The sequence below is a fragment of the Asterias rubens genome, chromosome 10 (genome assembly GCF_902459465.1).
Source record: "Asterias rubens chromosome 10, eAstRub1.3, whole genome shotgun sequence".
In the NCBI taxonomy this organism is placed as follows: domain Eukaryota; kingdom Metazoa; phylum Echinodermata; class Asteroidea; order Forcipulatida; family Asteriidae; genus Asterias; species Asterias rubens.
The window spans coordinates 6,062,154-6,086,113 of record NC_047071.1 but is presented as its reverse complement, the minus strand read 5'-3'; the positions used below and the strand labels follow the sequence as shown (position 1 = coordinate 6,086,113).

The 23,960-nt window shown below is 37.7% G+C and overlaps 1 protein-coding gene across 1 annotated transcript; it reads right to left on the bottom strand.

Moving 5' to 3' along the window:
* Window positions 1-1,922: 1,922 nt before the first annotated feature.
* Window positions 1,923-22,473, bottom strand: LOC117295969 (ribosome-releasing factor 2, mitochondrial-like; the record flags this gene model as incomplete). Its single annotated transcript, XM_033778794.1, is given in 17 exon segments — window positions 1,923-3,050; window positions 3,563-3,694; window positions 4,480-4,646; window positions 6,105-6,281; window positions 8,232-8,370; window positions 8,520-8,596; window positions 9,907-10,084; window positions 10,747-10,846; window positions 12,807-12,947; window positions 14,103-14,251; window positions 15,478-15,558; window positions 16,726-16,911; window positions 17,668-17,817; window positions 18,489-18,577; window positions 20,789-20,914; window positions 21,875-22,006; window positions 22,368-22,473. Coding segments are annotated over 17 exon segments (2,256 nt in total), but the record flags the coding sequence as incomplete, so codon positions are not given.
* Between the last annotated feature and the right edge of the window lie 1,487 nt (window positions 22,474-23,960).

The following is a 23,960-nucleotide window of genomic DNA, read 5'->3' as shown; positions in this document are numbered from 1 at the left end:
AATTACAAGGTTTTTAAAGTTGAAAAGGGACCATTTTCGTTTTGCTGTATCTCAACGAATATGAAAGCTATGATGTTCAAAGTTTTCACATCTGATAGACCAAGACTAGGGCAACATTTGAAAAGTTAACGCCAAAATCGTACGACCTTGGCATCCGGGTCGTTACCCTGGGTCGAAGTTCACCTTCGGGTTTTTTTCCTCAAAAAACAACTTTCGAGATTTTCTACGGAATAACTCAAGATTGAGATTGAATGGAATGTTGAAACTCAACAGATAGTTGAACCTCAGTATCAAGACAACACATACTTAATTACGTCATTATGACGTCATCGGGAATTGAATTACGTTAGATCAAAGTTTAATATTTGTAAAAATCATAACTCAAAAACTATGATTCGGATTTTGACAATCTACACATCATCGGATAGATCATTAAAAGTTGGACAAATGCTTCACAGAACACGTAAAATATTTTTAATACTTCTAGTGCAAAACGGAAGTTGAAAAGTTCATAAAATCTTATCGTATTCATGTTTTTAAAACTACTGATCATTTCAACGTAATTTTTGTTTCAGATTGTAAAACAGCAATCCCGCTCAATCTTTTGCACAGAAATAACAAAATTTGGACCTTTACATCAGTCGAAAAGGGATGTCAAAGCACCTGTTGACCCACGCGTTTACCCCATTTTGATCAACAACGCACGCTATGTACGCTATGCAGTGCAAGCGCCGAGTTTTTTGGGGGAATTCCCAAAAGTGCTCTCTTTAGTCCAGCGAAAGAGGGCGCTGTAACGTTTTTAGTAACATCGAGCGCTGAGTGAATCGCGGTGAATCGCAATAGTTGAGTAATAATGAACAACGTCTCGCACCAAAACTACAAGTAGGAATACATTTGCATTGATGTTATAAGATACATTATACACCTTCAGATAGTCCATCACATAATTATAAAATGTTTACAAGTCATACATCAGCTGAAAGGTTTTAATGAACTAGTCAGGATCTACACAAATGAAATCAGTTTAAACTTGGCTTCTTGTTCAAACCAGAGGTTGAAAATATAATTGGTCAAAGAAAAATATTTTCACAACCACACATTTGATTTTTTATATATTTATACGTCATTGGGTATGTATGTAACAACTTAAGAAACGATACACAACATTGACTATTAAACCTTGACCTCCAGTTAAACAGGAAGATGCAGTTAATTATTTGAAAAAATATTACACCAGAACCAGAAATTAGTTGTTTATTATCTGAACGTCGTCAGATAAGGCTTTGAAAAACATTACTAACGCTATCATTTGTGACCTGAAAAAATTGTCTTCCGGTTCAAACCGGATGTTTAAATTTTATATTTGAAAAAAATCATAACATCTGAACCATACATTGGATTTTTTCAATCTATGCATCATCTGAAAGGTCTTAATAGACTTATCACGTGCTATACAATATGCGACCCTGTTTGACCTTGACTTCCAGTTAAAGTTGGAAATTGATATATACTGTTTGAAAAATAAAAAATCCTAAACCACATGATTTGATTTTTATCATCTATACGTCAAAAGAAAGAACTCAAAAGACATCACCAACGCTACAAAGTGTGACCTCATTTGACAGTACCTTCCGGTTCAAAACGGAAGTTGAAACTTTATATTTGAAAAAATCATAACTTCTAAACCAAATATTGGATTTTTACAACCCATCCATCATTTAAAAGGTCTTAATAAACTTATCACGCGCTACATAAAAAGTAACCCCTATTTGACCTTTTATCCGATGCAAACCGGAAGTTGGTGTTTAATTTGTAAAAAAATCATAACTCCTTAACCAGTCATTTGATTGATGAGGTAAAATGTTGTCACCAATTCATTCACTCACTCACCACGAACATCTTGTTTTTGTAGTAAACAAAAACTGTACATGTACATGTACCTCTAGTTATTATTATTATTATTATTATTATTATTATTATTATGAGCATTTGGGCAGCGATGAATAACTATTATCAATGAAAATAATGTTACCAATTTCAAATGATCTACCATGCCTGTGAATTGTTTGTTAGTTTGGGATAATATTCAAATATGGCACCATTATAAATGTCTATATTGTATTAGGATCAAACAACAAGGTTGCACCATCTCTTATGATAAGTTTACTTATAAATATTATATAACCATGAATACAAATGGTTTGAACGAAAATGCCATTCCCAAAACCATTGTTGTACCAAGTTTTTGTTAGGATCTTTTTGAAGCATTGATGCATTTTCAGAAGTATTCAGAACAGACTGAAAGTCAACAAATCTGAACACACAATGTAACATTGTAAGCAGTGAAATGTTGAAGTTATAAAATGCATGCTTTAACATTAAGTATTGAATCAATGACATTATGGGAATGTTAATTGATAAGTCATGCAAACGTGTCAGACAAATAAACAAATACAAAAATGAATAAGTGATATTTATGTCAATTGATATCATTGGTCAATGGTAGGGAGGGTGAATTTATGTGCAAATGTAATTCAACCTATTGGACCAAACTTACACAGAAGCAAAATAGAAACTTTAGCCGGGACACATTCACAAATAACTAATGGACATTCTGATTTTTTTTTTCTGAATTTCTGAACATTTGGTTTTTGTGCTCAGCAGAAAGGTTTCTAGAGATAAGATTTAAACAAACATTCTTGTTGAATTGATTACATTGCACACACCAAGTAGGCCAGCTCATGTCATTATTGCATTGTCGCACACTGTGATGAGGTCCATGGTGTTGTGTACACTCGAGGGGGCAAATAGCACCTGATGGTTTACAAAACCCATGAATCCCATCACACAGAGTGCATCAACTCCTTGTTAAAGAAAGCTAAAAGATGGAGCCAACTTTACAAACAAGTTTAGTGTCCAATTAATTACAAGCCAGTAATCTTTTTGATAATTTTGTCCTGCTCATTTCTGCTTACAGGCTCATAATTTGAAAACTCCAGAGAGAAAGTTGCGGTGCCTGATGTGAGACTCCGTAGAGCAGTTGAATACCCCTGTACAAAGAAAAATCAAAAGTTAGCGCACACATTACAGACAAATAAACTTAATGTACTGTACAGGTGTTTATCTGGAAAGCAATTATTCAAATGAAAGATTACAGCTTAAACGCAATGGACACTATTGGTAATAACTCAAAATAATTATTATCATAAAACCTTACTTGATTATGAGTAATGGGGAGAGGTTGATAGTATACAATCACTGTGAGAAGCGGCTCCCTCTGAAGTAATGTAGTTTTCACGAAAGAAGTAATTTTCCAGGAATTTGATTTCAAGACATCAAGTTTAGAATTTGAGGTCTCGAAATCAAGCATCTGAAAGCACACAACTTTGTGTGACAATGGTGTTTTTTTCTTTCATTCTTATCTCACAACTTCGCTGACCGATTGAGCTCAAATTTTCACAGGTCTGTTATTTTATGCATATGTTGAGATACACCAAGTGAGAAGACTAATCTTTGACAATTACCAATAGTGTGCACTGTCTTTAAAATAAACCAATCTCACCATCATTTCTGAGAGAGGTGTCCTTGCAAACAATATTCTACTTTCATCTCGATTCTCTATGGCAACAACTTGACCCCTCCTTGAATTTAAATCACCAAGCACCGTTCCAAGCCTTGCCTCATCAGTAACAATCTAAATATAGAAATTAAATATAAATATAAATATTCATGCAAGTTGTAGATTTTGGTGCATTACGTTCCTTGGCAAAAAAAAGTACCAAGTACATGTGTTCCAGTGCACCATACATGTACAAGCTCATTAATAATAATAATAATAGGACTTGTAATGCGCACGTATCCACTCTGCTGGGAGTCCTTGCAACAACAGCAACAGCAACAGCAACAGCAACAGCAGCAGCAGCAGCAGCAGCAGCAGCAGCAGCAGCAGCAGCAACAATAACAATAACAATAACAATAACAATAACAATAACAATAACAATAATAATAATAATAATAATAATAATAATCAACGTATTTATAATGTGCCTTTTCCAAAGGATACAAAGCGCCAATTGTTTTTACTGCAAGGTGAGTGGGACTACATGTATGACTTTGAAACTGTGAGACCTAATCCTTAGCACACCCTGTAAATGTTGACAAGGTGCTACGGCGCATACAGCAGCCACAGCCAGGAACACCAGGGCGAACTCCTTCTCTCATCGATAAGTGCATGCACTTGGTTCTTTTCCATGCGCAACACATGGGACCAACGGCTTTACATCCCATCCGAAGGACGAAGCAATGGTTAAGTGTCTTGCTTAAGGACACAAGTGTCACAGCTGGGGATTTGAACCCACACTCTGCTGATTTGAAAAGGTGCCTCATAATAGTTTGTGTGTTTAAGTTTTATCTGCTAAAAATAGTTTAAGAAAAGGGAAAACTGAACTTCTAGGATAGGAGAGAACAGGTGATTTTTACCTCTAAATTCATCATGGGTTCAAGAAGCTGACTGCCGCCAGCATTGAGGGCGCTGTGTAAACACTGTGATGCACAGGCAGACACCATTGCTGGGGCAGTACCTGGACTCAGGTTTAGGTTTGTCAAACTAATTTGCATATCTATGACAGGAAAACCAATCAGAGGACCTGTATTGAAAAGAAGTGAAAGTTTATACTTAAAAATGGCTTTACTTCTGGAGCTAACTGAAAGCAAATACTTGAGAAATTGATTACCAATACCTAGATAACACTCAGCCACTGGTCAACGCACCCCTCCTTTTGGCACACCCATACTGTACATGTACATATAGCTCCACTGTTAGTGTGCATAAGTGCATAAGTTGATTACCAACACCTAGACAACACTCAGCCACTGGTCAACGCACCCCTCCTTTTGGCACACCCATACTGTACATGTACATATAGCTCCACTGTTAGTGTGCATAAGTGCATAAGTTGATTATCAACACCTAGATAACACTCAGCCACTGGTCAACGCACCCCTCCTTTTGGCACACCAATAATGTACATGTACATATAGCTCCACTGTTAGTGTGCATAAGTTGATTATCAACACCTAGACAACACTCAGCCACTGGTCAATGCACCCCTCCTTTTGGCACACCAATACTGTATATGTACATATAGCTCCACTGTTAGTGTGCACAAGTGCATAAGTTGATTATCAACACCTAGATAACACTCAGCCACTGGTCAATGCACCCCTCCTTTTGGCACACCCATACTGTACATGTACATATAGCTCCACTGTTAGTGTGCATAAGTTGATTATCAACACCTAGATAACACTCAGCCACTGGTCAACGCACCCCTCCTTTTGGCACACCCATACTGTACATGTACATATAGCTCCACTGTTAGTGTGCATAAGTGCATAAGTTGATTATCAACACCTAGACAACACTCAGCCACTGGTCAACGCACCCCTCCTTTTGGCACACCCATACTGTACATGTACATATAGCTCCACTGTTAGTGTGCATAAGTGCATAAGTTGATTATCAACACCTAGATAACACTCAGCCACTGGTCAATGCACCCCTCCTTTTGGCACACCCATACTGTACATGTACATATAGCTCCACTGTTAGTGTGCATAAGTGCATAAGTTGATTATCAACACCTAGATAACACTCAGCCACTGGTCAATGCACCCCTCCTTTTGGCACACCCATACTGTACATGTACATATAGCTCCACTGTTAGTGTGCAGAAGTGCATAAGTTGATTATCAACACCTAGATAACACTCAGCCACTGGTCAACGCACCCCTCCTTTTGGCACACCCATACTGTACATGTACATATAGCTCCACTGTTAGTGTGCAGAAGTGCATAAGTTGATTATCAACACCTAGACAACACTCATCCACTGGTCAACGCACCCCTCCTTTTTGGCACATATTGTGCCACATTTGGCAACCATGAATTTGTCATTATCTCAGAATCAATGTTTAGAAAAAGGCTTAAATTAACAATTTGAATAGGTATAACACAAGTGAATGTTTTAAAGGGAGCACTAAAGAGGCGTTTCAATTTTATTGTTGAATTTATCAACAAAAATTTATAGACTAAATTTCATTACCTTGCTGACATGATGATAAAACACCATTCCTGACAGCTTCAACTACCTCCTTGCCAACGTTCAAGTCATTTGATACGTTGAATGTCACTGAATCGCCCGACTCCTCCTCTTTTGGTAGTAAAGATAATGTTATGGTTGCTAGGTGGTGTTGTGCACCAATGACGCGATCCAGAGTTGCTGCACATATTAATCAAAGCAGATTTAGGGGTTTAATCACTATGTTGAAATAGAGGTCCAGATTGGGGATGACCAATTTTCTCACATGTTGTATCTCAACATATGCATAACATACCAAATCTGTGAAAAATTTGACTCAATTGGTCATCAAAGTTGCATGAGAACAACAAAAGAAAAAACACCCTTGTTGCACAAATTTCTGTGCTTTCAGGCCTAAAGTCTTTTATTCAATTTAGAATTTACGTCTTTCTCAACGGTATGTTACTTCAGAGGAAGCCGTTTCTCACAATGTTTTTATACTACCAAAAGCTCTCCATAGCTCATTACCAAGTCTAAGCTTTATGCTTAATATTATTTTGAGTAATTACCAACAGTGTCCAGTGTCTATAAAGGTCCTGGACACTATTGGTTATTACTCAAAATAATTGTTAGCATAAAAACTTACTTTCGTACGAGCAATGGAGAGCTGTGGAAAGTTGTAAACATTGTGAGAAACAGCTCCCTCTGAAGTAACGAAGAAAGAGGTATCTTCTCACTAAAATATTTGAGTTGAATTTGAAACCTCAGCTGATCAGGTCTCGAAATCATGCATCTGAAAGCACACAACGTGTTTGAAAAGGGTGTTTATTCTTCCATTATTCTCTCGCAACTTTGACAAGCAATTGAATTCAAATTTTCAAAGGTTTGTTATTTTATGCATATGTTGAGATACACCAAGTGAGAAGACTGGTCTTTGACAATTACCAATGGTGTCCAGAGCCTTTAAACACTATTTACAGGTAAAATTACATTGATTACATGTAAAAGACAGTCAGACACCAATGTTGCCTTGTGTGGAATTTCAAGTGAACTTAATCCCCATGTAGATATGGTCAGAACATACATCAAACTTAATCCTGATGTAGATATGGTCAGACCATACATCAAACTTAATCCCCATGTAGATATGGTCAGACCATACATCAAACTTAATCCTGATGTAGATATGGTCAGACCATACATCAAACTTAATCCTGATGTAGATATGGTCAGAACATACATCAAACTTAATCCTGATGTAGATATGGTCAGACCATACATCAAACTTAATCCTGATGTAGATATGGTCAGACCATACATCAAACTTAATCCTGATGTAGATATGGTCAGAACATACATCAAACTTAATCCTGATGTAGATATGGTCAGACCATACATCAAACTTAATCCTGATGTAGATATGGTCAGACCATACATCAAACTTAATCCTGATGTAGATATGGTCAGAACATACATCAAACTTAATCCTGATGTAGATACATGTATGGTCAGAACATACATCAAACTTAATCCTGATGTAGATACATGTATGGTCAGAACATACATCAAACTTAATCCTGATGTAGATACATGTATGGTCAGAACATACATGTAGGCAGGAGATGACTCAAATACCACTAATCCTCTAAATGAGTTGGGGGGTTCTGAACAGGACTGTTGGTTTCAACTCAACGGTTCGATCAGTGTGCTCTGATCGTCTTCTGGATAAACAGAAAACGATCAGAGCTTTCTGCTTTCTCCAGAAGACGATCAGAGCATACTGATTGAAATGTCGAGTTGAAACCAATGGTTCTTTCAGAACCACCCCAACTCATTTAGAGATAGTCATTACATGGTAATACTGCAAACCTTTCTTATCGTATTGGTTCCAACTGAACCACCCCAACTCATTTAGAGATAGTCATTACATGGTAATACTGCAAACCTTTCTTATCGTATTGGTTTCAACTGAACCAGCCCAACTCATTTAGAGATAGTCATTACATGGTGTTACTGCAAACCTTTCTTATCGTATTGGTTTCAACTGAACCAGCCCAACTCATTTAGAGATAGTCATTACATGGTGTTACCGCAAACCTTTCCATATCCTATTTCCATCATGCAAAGTTTCAAATCCGTTTTACTACTTACTTTGTTCAGTTACAGACTGAGTTAATCTCTCTCTGTATGAGATTTGAAGTGGACCCATCTCAGCATCTACTTTATATTCCCTACGAATTCGATCTACAATAATTTCAAGATGGAGTTCCCCCATACCAGAAAGAATCATCTAATAAAGATAAAAGTAATTCAATCATTAAGCAATGGAAAAAACAACACTTATTGTGGTAATGGCAAGTCTATGTAACATTGATAATATCAATAGAAACCTGGTTTCTCTATCTGATGTTCATAAGCTCCACACATTTGTATCTTTACCTGGCCTGTATCGGTGTCTGTTCTAACATGAAGACTGGGATCCTCTCGTTGTAAACATTCAAGGGCTCTCTCCAAATCTGAAATGTCAAAATTGATCATTGATAACACTCCAACAATCCATCTTGGAGCAATCGGGCTCCAATATTATTTGGACCAGTGCCTAACATCAGTCATTTGGAGCAATCGGGCTCCAATATTATTTGGACCAGTGCCTAACATCAGTCATTTGGAGCAATCGGGCTCCAATATTATTTGGACCAGTGCCTAACATCAGTTCGGAGCAATCGGGCTCCAATATTATTTGGACCAGTGCCTAACATCAGTCATTTGGAGCAATCGGGCTCCAATATTATTTGGACCAGTGCCTAACATCAGTCATTTTCTATACATTTCCTGCATCTACAGTGTAGGGTTTACCCTCCATTGTCTAAAATTGATAATTTCTTCATTAACCAGTTAATCCAAGTCAATTTTGACAATAAACTGTTTCAATATCCATCCCAATATGAACACTAAAAGCAAGACCAATGCAAACCAAGAAGGGATGTTGAGCAACGCATTTAAGAGAAACTAGAAACACGTTTTTGAAGAGTATGGGCAAAATATAACTTCATCATATAGTCAGATACTACTTCTTGTTCTTATTGATGAAGGGGGGGGGGGGGTGTACGTTAGACGCTAGACTTGACTCAAGTCCCAATCCCGTGCCATCCCCAGGATGTACTGCTCTGCATTCCAATACCCGTTCCGCATGCGGGACAGGGACTTGACGATGTCGCAGTCGCCTGGTATGTACATGTATGTAACATTGTTTTGTGATACGTTTTGACCAATCAAACGCACCCAAAACGAGGACTTGTTCATTTGTCACTTGTGGGTGTTAAGTACTTAGTTGATGATTGAAATACATTTTTTAATAACCAATTAATTTAAAAAAAGAAAGCACTAAATGTTCATTTGAATTTAAGTAATACCTTGTAACATACATTGGTGTCGGTTTTGTTTGCAAAAATTTGAATTTTGGGAAGTGCAATAAAACGACTTATGACACCGACACCCCCTTGCCTGCTAGTGAGTTTACCCGCCCTACGTGCGTGCCGCGTATAGACGCGAGCCTTACAACGTCTTCTACTGTGATGTCACAGAGTATAATAAATATTCTACCGGCAGGGCAGCGCTTCCACGCTCCCATTGGTTTTGTACATCTCCCCATTTGGGGAGATTTTCCAATAACAACGTGCAGAGTAAGAAACGACTTCGACCACATTTTGATGGCGAGCGCGCACTGTACTGTATGCTACTGGTTGTTTCATAGTAAGTTGAGGTAATAGCTTAGGGACCTCTCACACGAGAATGGGACTTGAATCAAATCTAGGTGTACGTGTACCTGCTTGATATGCCTGTGATGTTGGCTCAATTGTACAGAAGAAGACAGGTTGAGGGACATCCAGCCCTCCCAGCATAGGAACCTCAGTCTCATCATTAGATTGACTTTGTCTCTTCCATGTTCTCTGTGCAGCATTCAGAGCAGACTTAGATGACACCAGAGTATCACCAGTAACTGTCTTATGTCAGGAACAAGAGGGGAAAGAGCAAAAAACAAATGTCATTAAAACAAACCAAAAGGAAATAATGAAACCTACATAGTGTCCCAATAACAACAACTCTCTGTATCTCTCTTGCAGTAGGATAATGATCATGGTAATGGTTTGGCAATCTTCGAGGTTGAGTTGCAGAACACGGACTTTGGTATTAGCCATGGTTTGTCCTGAAAGGGATGCATCTTCTCTCTGTATTGTGTCTTAGAGCAAGGATGTTGTAGGTCAAAGGTTGATTTAATGTTCATGATAGGGCCATCACGAGCAGGTTAACTGCTTGAATGCTGTTAAGGCATAAAGAATTTAAATCTATCTTTAGTATTTGTTGGAAAACATTCTTGTGGTATACAATTCCACAGTGCACGGCATCTATAGCCAGTTGAGGGAGCCATCTCTAGACAAACCGCTACGACTTACTAATTGCTATCTTTCAAAGTAAACAATCAAAACAAAGTGCATATTATGGCACCCTCTGATGTAAAATCGATCTGAAGTCAAATTGATCAAGATACATTGGTCTTTTTAGACCAATACTAAATGAACTTCACAAACTTAAGTTTGGTCATAGGTTTCGACAATTAAAAATGCTGAATGATAGCATGATGGTGTTGCAATAAATGATTATGAACCTGTTTAAGGCCAACAGCCACAGCAATGTTACCAGCCGTCATGCTGTCCACCTCCTTGTGGTTATCAGCAAGCACCCACAGTAAACGACTCATACGCTCTCTGCACAAACCAAACCAAAAAAAGACTTGTTTAGATTTGTTGAAAATTTGACACAAAACGAGGACCATCAACAGCTTAAACTCTGTCTCAGTTACATTTGTCCTTTTTCTTTTACTCCCAACACTTATGATTTTTAAGCTTTGGTTATTTTGATTATTTTTATATATCCACTCACAATGTTTAAACAAGAATTTATTCACAATTTGACAAGAAATTATCTTCACAATAAGTTGAGATGGCCAAGAAACCTTTAGAATGCGCTTAATGAACAAGGAACATTTTCCATTTGAATTTGTAACAATTCTTTTTTTCCAATAAATACTGATGAATCTTTACATTTCAAGAAGGAATTGCTATCAGTCAAAAGGTCAACTTCAAGACCATTTTGATCGAATATTATCAAAAGTCAGTTTTATGAACCACAACACCCCCATGCAAAAAAGCAGAGAACTTCTTCTCAGAATACTTTTTTGGTTTTTTTCCCCATCCACATGAGGATTCTATCTATTGGAAAATAAGAAAATCACAAAGTTAAAGTTGGCAATTGACAATCCTCTTAATACAGACTTCTTTGATAGCTGTCAGCTGTGGATGCTTTAGCAATGGTGTCATTTGAAATAGACAGCAACATTAATGAGACTAGGAGCTCTACAGTATAGGGAACACTGCTGTTTTCATTCAGTATTATTACAAAAACTCTGTGTTCCAGCTGTTGCTCTCGACCAATAGGAATGAACTTGAAGAAACTGTCCTGCTCACAACAGGTCATAAACACTGGATCATAATCAAAGGTTTAAACTCCCCCACGTGACGCGCTCTCAACCAATAAGAATAGCAAAACTGTCTGAGGTATTTATGGGTACGCTCAGACGTGGGGTTAAACTAGTCCTTAATCCAAAAGTGCTAAACTAACCCTCCGTGGGAACGCAATACTCTGGTCTGCGAGGGTCAATTTGACCCACTGAGCTGGGCTAAACTAAACCTAAAAATTGGTGGACTAGCCTAACTTAGCCCAGGTTTTACGACCACCCCTCTGCTGCGAACCGCTGCGAACCGCTGCGAGGCCCAGTAAACCAACGTTGGAACGCAGCTGACCTGCTACTTCCGGTCTATTTTAGCCCAAATGACCGCGGCAGAAAAGGTGACGTAATCCACTACACATGTATGGATCGGCAAGGAGTATATATAGCGTGTGTGTGCATGAACAACTTCTGCCTTCAACTTCTGCCCCGGTATTCCCCTTTGCCGAAAAACTTCCAAATGGACGTCGCAAGAACACGGGATCGTGAAGGCATACCAAAGTTTGGGTCCGAAAACTAGGTTGTATCTGGTTCCTTCCCTCAGCAACTTTACTTAACAGTGATACGATCAAGCCAAATGTATTGGTACCAGACTAATGTTGAATTGAAAAACGATTTTTAAACGTAACATGAGAATGTGTGTAGGCTACGACTTCTAAATGACTAAGTTGTGATATATTTCCAAAAGTTCACTCTCAAAATTAATTTGAAGATTTCAACAACGTGTTATGTTTTTTTATGAGGGCAGTGCGTATCGTAAACTTCAGCGGGAACAAATAGAATTGCGTTTGTGCTGGGGCCAAGAATATGAAGTGATTTTGCCATATTTTATTGATGAAATACACGATGACCATGAGGTTCGTAGAGATGATAGCGGATCGAAACCCTGTGGAAAACGCATGCACGCATGCCGATGCATGACCAAATAATCAATCTCTTGAGCTAGTTTAGTCCGCTTGGCAAGAATAAACTCGCTGTGTGAATGCAAGCCAATTTTGGACTAAGTGATGTTTATGTTTTGGACACCCACGGTGCTCGGATTAAGGGCTAGTTTAACCCCACGTCTGAACATACCCTATGAATGGTCGTTTAATAACTCAACCCTACTCTTTTCTTCCCTTAATGCCTGGAGATAGTTGTCACAACACAATGATACTTACGTGCAGTTTCTGTTGACATTATAGATGGATGACTGGGATTTAATGGTTCCTGAATAAACACGCAAGAAGACCAGAGCTCCTCTTTGTTTATCATGGATTATCTTGAAGGCATAGGCGCACAAATCATTTCCATAGAGACTCCTACAATGGAATATCAGACTAGGAGATTTAGCTGAAACATCACAAGTTTGCAAAGACATAGCCTTGCTCAAGGCAGTCTAATTATTCACTCCGAAAAAAGACCGCCACTGTATAAAAACCCTACCGTATTCACTGTGCGTAACATCGCACGACACGATACCCCGTATACTATCCGCATGCGTCGGCCGTCAGGCCGACAGCCTTGTTGAAGCCACTGACCTCATTACTATAATAAGCGAAGAGTTCCCACGGTCAGCTCATTACCATAATGCCCGCGAAAGACGAGACATGTTTACATCACACACCACCACCACGGACGCATGATAGGGTCCAAAGGTCGTGATAAGGGAAGTGCGTGATTGGACGTCAAAATGAATAATTCATTTGCCTCACATCCTGTGTTGTCTGATAGGTCTGACGAAAGATATACATATTCATGGGCTGCATACTAGCATATCGAGAGCCCCCCCCCAATTTTTTTCCACTTGTGGAAATTTTTCAATACAACACATTAAACCCGGAAGTTACAGACCCGACAAGGCTGTCGGCCTTACGGCCTCCGCATGCGGTTAGTGGTACGAGTGCGGATGACTTACTTACATGTATGTGCACAGTAGTCGTACGATGTGACAGTGTGTATACGGGTGGGTCATGCAGTGTGATCGCACGCACCACGCACAGGGTATACGGGTGGGTTTACAGCGGCGTCTTTTCGGAGCGAATAATGCAACAGCCTTGTGCAAGGCTAGGAAAGACATGGTGAGATGCACACAGGGTTTGGAATATTACTGTGTACATGTGTATTTTGAAATACATTTTTCATCTAGTGGGTGCCAAAAACATTCCTTAAAATTTTACAATGACCATCTCTGGACAAACAGGTACAAGACACACATGAGTTATGACAGAAATTCACTATAGACCTTTATCACGGTGTGGCAATCTTGATTTTACTCTATTCTAACTTATTGTAACCAAACTGAGGCTGGGTGAAATAGTCTGGTGCCATGTTTGCACAATGAATGTTAGCATTTGTTACAGTTGAAACAGGGAACATGACCCAGATAATGACAGTGTGTTAAAGGTCTATAGTCAACCATATGCTAGATGAAGGCACTTGTTAAGTCTTAAGAAAAAAACAATATTATAACGTACACAAAGTCTTGTTGCCTCTGACAGGGTGCAGGCAAATAGGCATTGATAGCATCCATGAGAAGCTGTACTCCCTTGTTCTTGAGTGAACTACCACATAACACTGGTACAATCTTCTGTGCAATGGTAAGCCTTCGGACTGCACTCACTATCTGATATGAAAAATAAAATACATTGTAGCGGAATAATTGAATAGCTATTCCACCTTTGCCAATGCAGAGTTTAATGGTCTAGCATTTAGGCCCATCTGAGATGTAGAACACATAGCTTTATCATACAACGGTGAAGCAACAACTACTAATAAAATGAATTTGAACAGCCACCAAATGGGAAATTGATTAAAGTAGGATTTGAATCTTTGCATGTTGGAAATGCGATATAGTAAAGTTTTGCGGTGCAGCATGTAATGATAATCTCTAAATGAATTGGGGTGGTTCTGAAAAGAAACGTTGGTATCAACTCGCTGTTTCAAAAAGTATGCTCTAATCGTCTTCTGGACAAATTTATTTAGTGATCATGTTGATGTCACATCCTAGAGTGCTAACACCCTGTTATACACGCACTAAGGTTTTGATGCTGTGTGGGCGCATCCAATACTAAAGCTTGAAATTTTGTCCGGCAATTGTACGGCTGTTTGCATGATAGTGCATTGTGTCATCGAACCAAAAAATGCAGCAAATGTGAACGCACAATCTGCTGATGAGCCTACATATTGCGAGCGTCATGTGCATCATGTTTAAAAGGCGCGTATACGTTTTTAGTACGTCATTCAAGTCGCACCATGGAGGCTACCTCCATGCTCAAACTTACTTAATTAGCCTGTGTAAAAATGATGGCCGCCTAAATTTCTTGCTGTAAAACACACACAAGCTTACCCAAATTAATCTAGGCCCAATTTCATGAAGCAGCCACCGGTAACCAAGTTGTTGATGTGCGTATGCATTAATATATTGGATTTCTCATGGCCTTATTTTTCATGATCACAAACATTTAGGCAGTGCTGTGAATTGGCCATAACGCCGACATACGCAAGTGGGCAGTCGTGTACATAAGCGCACGCGCAGAATGCAAAGAGTCGCGGCAATGTGTGTTCTCTTAAAATTAAAATCGTTCCGTTGTCACGCAAGACACATCAAACAGGTCTGCTCCCGGGGTTGCTTCAAAACGCAGAGCAAGTTAGTGCTCTAGTCACTTTATATACATGAAGCTCTATGTGTCACGTTCATAGATTTATTCTGATATGTTTTTTCACAACTGGGAGCTAAAAAAATTAACACCTTGATTAAAGCCATCCAAGTTATACAAAACATAGGAGAGGCAGATCATTCTCCAGTATATTTGCTAGTTCTTTATGGACATCAAAAGCAATAATTTAAACCTCTTCTGATGGCACGTCAATGTAGACAATTTCATCTTGCTCCAAAATAGGTTCAGCAAATTCTTCATCCAGATCTATCAGCTGTGGATGATACAAAAGAATCAAACACTGTCTATCAAATGTGATGCCATCAAGCAAAATAAATCCTTTGTCGACCATTACCATTTTTTAACTTGTTAGGGGCCTATGAATCTGAAAAGAGCAAAAGCTATAATGCTTTACTACTTTTAAAGCTCCCATGTTTATACAACCTTTTGTTCAAAAGTTGTGAAAGGAGAAATACCAAGTGATATAAGTAACTGAATGTAATCTCGACATGACAAGTCTAAAAAGAGCACATACATGCAGTGCCCATACACAAAAATCACCTCCAAAGGATCAAAGGTCAGAAGTCCCAACAACACAACGCATGTGAAGAATGAGTTGCTGTTTGTTCCCTGTGGACGTATGGACCGTATTGTATGTACCATGTATCACACGCACAATTTACACAGTAATGGCGATCTCCGCTATTTTGCGATAAACTTATTGTTGTTTTTACACACGAAATACAGTGATGTGATACGATTTTTCAAAAGGTTTGAGGTGCTGAAGTTAATTGTAGGTAACAGAGACACTCGTATTCAGTTTCAAAGATATGTTGTGATTGTTTTCAATAAATTATTTAGTATTTTTCGTAAAGTTGAGAGAACTTGTGTGCATAACTTTCCACACCACAAACCTACGCAGACATTACTTTCAACTTTTTGTTGATTTCGTTCTCTCACCATGCACAATGTACATCAGCAAACTTTATTCCCATGCTAATGTTAACCCCTTGGTGATGTTATTATTTTATCAGAAAGGAAGTCACTAATGTAAAATGGAGATATTTTGGCACTTGAGTCTACCCCAAAAAATGTTGCCCCTGTTGACCTGTTTTGACTTGCTTCTCCGTAATGAAATTGCCAACATACGACTCATCCAGATTGATCGCATCACAATACTCATTGCTCATAGTCAGTAGATTAATATTTCAGTTGATCAGTTGAGCACATCATTGAAATAAACTGCTGAAAGACATGCATGTATTATGACAGGAACGCACACTCTGATGCCTTAGCCATTAGAACTTGAGTCAAGTGTGCTGGAAAGCTAAACAATCATATACTAGATAAAGGCACTGCTTGAGAAATCTTTTATTGAAACAAATTGTGGGTATAAGTTTCAATCTACTTTAGCCAATTTGACTGCTTAGAAAAGGTGTACCTGATCTATCAACCTGATTCTAGCATCCAATGTTCTTAGCCATAATTCTGCATCGTTGTTCTTGTTGATTTCTTCGCGGATAAATGTACATCCTCCATCATCTCCCATTCCTGTTTTCCAAGTAACTGTTTCCATAGCAACTACATCAATAACGCCTGAAAATTGTTTGTGCTTACCAATTGGGATCTAGAAGAAAATGAGAAAATAAAGCATTCATGTTGCTTTAAGAATATTGAGGACTGACATTATTGGTAATGTTAGCGAGACTCCTGCACTGACTTGTTTGTTTCATTACCGTTTTAAAATCATGACTGTATTTCTAAGAAAACATTGACATATAAATGATTTGGGATTAGTCACAAAATCTGTTTAGCTCAGCCGTATGTTTCGAGCATGCATTAAAACATTGTTGGGATCTGTTTTCTATGCATAATCAAGCCCTTCCCTATCATCCAGCATTTAAGGATCAGTTTAAATTAAGATATGGTACTTATTGGTATCTTTTTTAAATTGTGTTTTTTCAAACCCAGCAGCGCCAGCAGAAATTCAAGTTTAATAAATAAATAATAAATAAATACAACTGTGATGTTGTCATTCAATATGGTAATATTTTAAAGCACCTTTACAACCAAAGGATGCACTAAAAAGGCGTACTTATATTTCACAGGTATGCAGAGCTTAGTGTTCAAAACTATAAGACCAATACATTTTTACATATTTTTTACATGTTACACTTTTTGATTGTTTAAAAAAGTGCTTTGGCACAAACTTAATGCAGTAAACAATGCCAGTAACACTGGGAGTGAACCCCTTTTGTTAAAGATAAGTACATGTACATGTATACATGTACTGAGTTCTTTTGACGAGCATACCATAACAGATTGGACTTATGGCTTTACATCCCGTGTGATCTTGGTACAGCAGTGAAGACAGTTTGCATACCTGTAATGGTACTGGAATAGTATGTAGCCTGTCTCTGATGGAACGTAAACAAAACTGAAAGTCTGCATTTATCTTATCCATCTTGTTGATAAATGCCAGCCGTGGGATTGCGTATCGGTTTGCCTGACGCCAAACTGTAAGGGACTGTGCCTGTAAGATACAATGTACATGTGGATTAGAAGCACTCAGCAAATGATGACTACAGGATGACTACAAAATAGGATAAAAGTCAACATCATTCTTGCAATGTAGTTTTTCATTTTATAGTGTACCGTTAAAGTGTTTTATGCGTTATATACATGTAAAAGAGCTTTAGCCAATGGCAAGATGCTATCAAAATGTGCACATTATTATTACATGTGTACAGTCACCCGATACAGATGATCAGGGGCCGATTTCACAAAACTTTACGCAACTGCGTAAGTCCACTTGCGCAACGTTTATGGCGTAAGTTGCACAAGTGGACTTACGCAGTTGCGTAAAGTTTCGTGAAATCGGCTGCAGGCTTAGAGCAGTAAGAATGTGAGTAGAGGAGGGTTAAGGATGGTGGAAGTAGAATGATGGTGTGTGAAGGGGCAATCTAGAGGCAGTGTTTTGAACTATGTTGAAGTGGTCATTGTAGCCGCAGCACAAAGCCTAAAACCTGTCTGTACACAACCTGATAACATGGTTTTAGTGTTGATTGAGCATGGCTAGGTTAGGACTTTAAACCAACATCAGGCTGTACTGTACAGGACAAGCCATTGAGGAAGGGTCCTTATATTTGCTGTCAACTCACCAAACTTTAAAGTGAAGTTAATTTAAACTTCAAGTGAACTTACCTCCACCCCTTGTGAGGCATCAAATACAGCAATGGCTCCATCTAACACTCGTAGCGATCTTTCTACTTCCATTGTAAAATCAACGTGACCTGACATCAAAAATTAACAACAGTTTAATCCTCCTATTTCCATTTTTTTTATCTGTATCCATCTTCTGACAAAGATTTAACAGGCATAGAAAATACTATGAAGTTTTTTCGTAATACCCAGCTATTTCAGTAACCTTTTTTGACTTAATGTCAATGATCTTCATTGAATACGTTTTACATACTCAATTTGGCCAAAAGGAATGCAATGCAAGTCACCATCACTTCTGGTATAGACCAGAAGGATTGGTCACCTGGGGGTCGGGGTACATTTGTGTATGAAATGTTACGTTAGTTATAGTTTCAAGGTGACACACACATTATTTATTTAGGTGTTTTGCTTCAGTAAATATGATTTTTGCTTACAGTCTGAAAGGGTACATCTCATTGATGGTTTCATATACTCAAACCATATCATTATTTCATATACTCAAACCATATCATTATTTCATATACTCAAACCATATCATTATTTCATATACTGAAACCATATCATTATTTCATATACTCAAACCATATCATTATTTCATATACTCAAACCATATCATTATTTCATATACTCAAACCATATCATTATTTCTTCCCACACAGTTCTTAAATGTTAACCTCTGGTTTGCAGGACTGAAAAAAGAAGGAAAAAAGACATTGTGTCTGTGCATGAAATGTCCAATGGGTAACAAGCTGCATGTGTACAATGTACCTGCCATGGTTCAAGAGTTATTATTTCATTTAGCACTTTAAATAACAACCTTTTATCTGATCTGTAATTTGACACCCAATGAGGTCATCATGACGTCACATCAATATGAACACCGGTGGACAGCTGTCTTTGTTAGCCTTTAAGTTACATCGCAATAGCAATTAACGATAATTTACATACATACAGTTCCCATGCACTTCCAGGGCACTAAAGCGCTGAAAAAAATTACTTCAAGAGCTTTTTTGCAGAACAGCTAACAAATGTATACTGGTTAATTATTTGCACTTTTTTGAAAGTATTCTTCTATTAAACCAAGATTGAGAATAATTAAAATAATAATAATAACTAGAACAGCGAAGCTGCCATGGCGAGCTGTCGAACGCCAGATTGAACAAATGACTGACGGAAAAACCAATTATTTGATCAACTGATGGTCAAAGGGTTTTCATTGCTTTAGCTCATTTAACTTGAACCAGTGATCTTTGCGTTTTGTCTTTTCATATTATATACATGTAAGCAACAATATTTAATTAAAACTTTTAATCAATACATCATTGCAACAAGGATTTATGAACATTTTAGGTTTTCATTGTTTTAGCTCGTTCAACTGGAACCAGTGATAAACTCTTTAAATTTATCTTTTCAAACTATCTACATGCACGCAGCAATATTTGATAGAAGTTTTAAATCGGTAAAATCTTTGCAATAAGAAGGTGTCAACATTCAAGGTTTTCATTGTTATAGCGCATTCAACATGAACCAGTGATGCATTCTTTGAGTTTTATCTTTTCATTTGCATCTTTATGTAAGAAGTAATATTTGATTTCAGTTTGAAGTCAGTACATCATGGAAATAAGGAGTTATGCCTGATCCAAGTTGTTCATTGTTTTAGCTCACTCAACTGAAACCATTCATTAATTTTTTGATTTTTTTCTTTTCATATGAATCTACATGTAAGAAGCAATATTTGACTTAAGTTTCAAGTCAGAACATCATTGCAATCAGGAGTATTGACCTTTTATGTTTTTCTTTGTTTCAGCTCACTCTACGGGAACAAGTGACAGAGAGTTTGATTTTTGTTTAAACAAATTGTTTTAAAACTTTAAGATTTAATGTACTTTTTTTTTCCAGATATCAATGTTTGAGCCTGAACAAAACTTAACATTTTTTTATTCCAAAAACCTTTAAAAAAACATTATTCCAAAAACTTTGAAATTATTTGAAAACGTAGCTTAAAATTACCGAAAAGTTACTGGCAATTATATATACAATCTCACTTGAGCTTGTACATACCCAAAACTACTCAACTCAAAGACTTAAACTTAAACAAAAACTTTTTGATTTCCAAAAACTGTAACGCGGACGGACGGACGGACTGATGCCGGACGGTAATTGGTATTACATAGGCTCGCAGCTCGCCAATAATAATAATAACGTGGATGATTAAATTGATTGAATATTTCTAAAAACTTTCATTGACATATTTTCCAGAGTAAAAAGTTTTTTAGTTTTACCTGGAGTATCGATTAGATTAATTCGGTGTTCCTTCCAGAAGAATGTGACTGCAGCTGATGTGATTGTGATCCCACGATCTCGTTCTTGTGGCATGTAGTCAGTCACTGTGTCACCATCATCAACATCTGCAAGTCCAGACAAAATCAGTAAAGTAGAGCAACAAGGTAATAATACTAGGGTGTCGTTGCTGAGCAGATAAGAGCACCAAACTGAAGCTCATGTGATTCTTTTCAGCAGAGTGTGGGTTCAGGAGTAGGGACACTTGTGTCCCTGAGCAAAACACTTAAAGGAACACGTTGCCTTGGATCGGTCGAGTTGGTCTTTGAAAAATCATTATGTAACCGTATGATGTAAAATATATATGGTTAGAAAGATATAGTAAAAGTAGAGTACAATGATCTACACAAATATGCCTCGAAATTGCGTGGTTTTCTTTTTACCCTGTCGACTAACACGGTCGGCCATTTATGGGAGTCAAAATGTTGACTCCCATAAATGGCCGACCGTGATAGTTTGCGACGTAAAAGGAAAACCGTACAGTTTCGAGTGATACTTGTGTGGATCATTATATTCTACTTTTAAAACATCTTTCTAACCATATGCATTTCATAACAAACGGTTTCAAACGCTTTTAATAGACCAACTCGTCCGATCCAAGGCAACGTGTTCCTTGAACTTTAATTGCTTCTCTCCCCCCAAGGGTAAATGGGTACCTGTGAGGACAGAGATGGTTCTTGTGATTGATTTAGCCAAAAAGCACATTTATTTGTTGCACAGGCTGTTCACCAGGGAGCTAAGATGGTTTAATTTAAGGAATAATTGAAGGCCCAGTGAACAGGGGTTATAATGTGGAAGTGCTTTGAGACACCCTTCGAGCATGTCGAGTGTGAAAAGTGCTTAAAATAAAAACCGGTTGTCATTATTATTATTATTCTTGCCCAACTCTTGATTAGTTTCATGCAATAAGGTTTGTAGTCCTGTTGTATTTCACTCCATTAGTTATGTGCATACATTAGAATGTTTTAACAATCGGCTTTCTCAATAATCGCCCAAGGCTGATGATCACACTGGATACAAACACTGACCTCCTAAGTGTTTTGTTGTCCCTGAGTAATACAGCATCCTCTCCGTGGTAGTCGTCTTCCCAGCATCAATGTGTGCCATGATGCCAATGTTTCTTATGTAACTTGTGTCATTGGTGGAACCATTTGTAGTGGCTTAGAGAGAAAGAATAAGAAAAAGACAAATAAAAAGTACAGATGGATGGATTTGTTCTATCATTTGTTCTTCAGCGCAAAGAACTTAATATAGATTATTTCAGTGTTTGTTTGTTTGGGGTGTTTGTTTTTTTGCGCTCGTTTATCCGTCTCGTTTTGATCATTATGTTGTTAATATGCATTGTTTGATAGTTTCACTTATATCTTATAATTACTATCCATCTTCGTTTTGTACAAGTATCCCAGCCTACAAGCTTTTGCTTTGAATGGGTCCTCCCTCCATACAGATTCAATTTTGTTAAATCATATTGTTTATGTTTGTATGGAAATAAATGTTTGACAGATTGAATGTCAGACTCACCATAAAATCTTGCCTGGGTTTTCTGCACTGATCGTCTCTGGAAAAGGTGGAACAGGTCTGTTGCTGTTGCCCCTTTCTCCCGTAACGTTTGGCCACACTGACAACACTAAGATAAAATTGTTTGTATTCTTTTAAATACCTTTTTGCAATGCAGTATGCAATGCAGTACTTTTGACTCTTGACTATTTTCCTTCAACATAATAACTTGTGTTTTAGCATAGAAATAATATGGCTGAGCATGACAAGCAAAACAAAAGAGTAGTAAGAGGGTTTGAAAAAGGCAAAGATGGAGTTGTCATACAATTCTGTACACTGCGCAACATTGCTCTCCAACTCGACGCCACACACGTCTCCGGCCATCAATGTGACGCAGGCAACTTCTCCTTTCATCGGTGAACAACACAACGCAACCTTTGTGACTTTTGAGAAGGGCAGTTTTTGTCTTCCATTTGAGCTCATTCAGCCATGAATTCATGGACATCTTTCATTTTCAAACAACACTTAGGAAACATGTCATAGAATCTTTTACTAATTAGTTGTATTGGTAAAATGTTTTACCTTATGATGTGATGACGAATTGCTGAGGGGGGGGGGGGGGAACTCACTTTTGTTGATGTGTTTTATCCTTCTCCTTTATTGTAAATAAACATATTATCCAAAATCTTTCTAAATCCTTTTTTAACAGAAGTTAGGGAGTCAACTTTTTGATTTAGTTTAGGTGCTGTGTTGGGCCCTTGGTGTATGATATTTGATAATTTGTGCCTTTGTGGTTAGCTTTTTTTCAATGGTTGTCTGAAGTAGACAATCTAGATTGAGTAGCAATCTAAACTGATATTTATAGGAAACAGCATTTAGTTAACATTCTTCATTGATATTACAATCAGATCAATGTTTCTATTATTCATACCCATTGTCCTATAGATATCTAACATTCACTGAATTTGGCTTATTGTTATTAAAATCAATTTAGATTGTTACATAATATTACCCTCAAACAAATGGCAGTGCCCAAATGCTGTATTATGGCCAGGACAATGCCCTTGAGAATTCCAAAGATTCCATTGGCATGATTGGTGTATTTACAAAGTCTGTGTTGTGTACAATGAACATTCACTGCCTGTTAACCCTAAAAACAATGACCAAGCTACCAAAAAACACTTTAGTTGCCAAACAAAGAAATATGTGGCCATCCCTAAAACCCAAAACCTTCACAATCCTTTTTTGGCCAAGTTGCATGAGACCTTAAACCAAATCCTAATTTGTAAAAATATCCTCATTGCCAAAGTGTATGATAAAGAAGGATTTGGGTTTTTAGGGATTGGAGCACAGGAGGGTTTGGAAGGGTTTGGGTTAAAATGAGTTTTTCATTAGGGTAGCCCTAATTTTAACCCAAACCCTTCCAAACCCTCCTGTGCTCCAATCCCTAAAAACCCAAATCCTTCTTTATCATACACTTTGGCAATGAGGATATTGAAGGATTTGGGTCCTTTAGGGTTCGCTGATAACCACTCCAAATATATCGTAGGATATCCTGTTTTTAAGGTGTCCCTAAAAAAATCGAGGCAAATCTTTTACCTCTCTGTGCGTGATGTA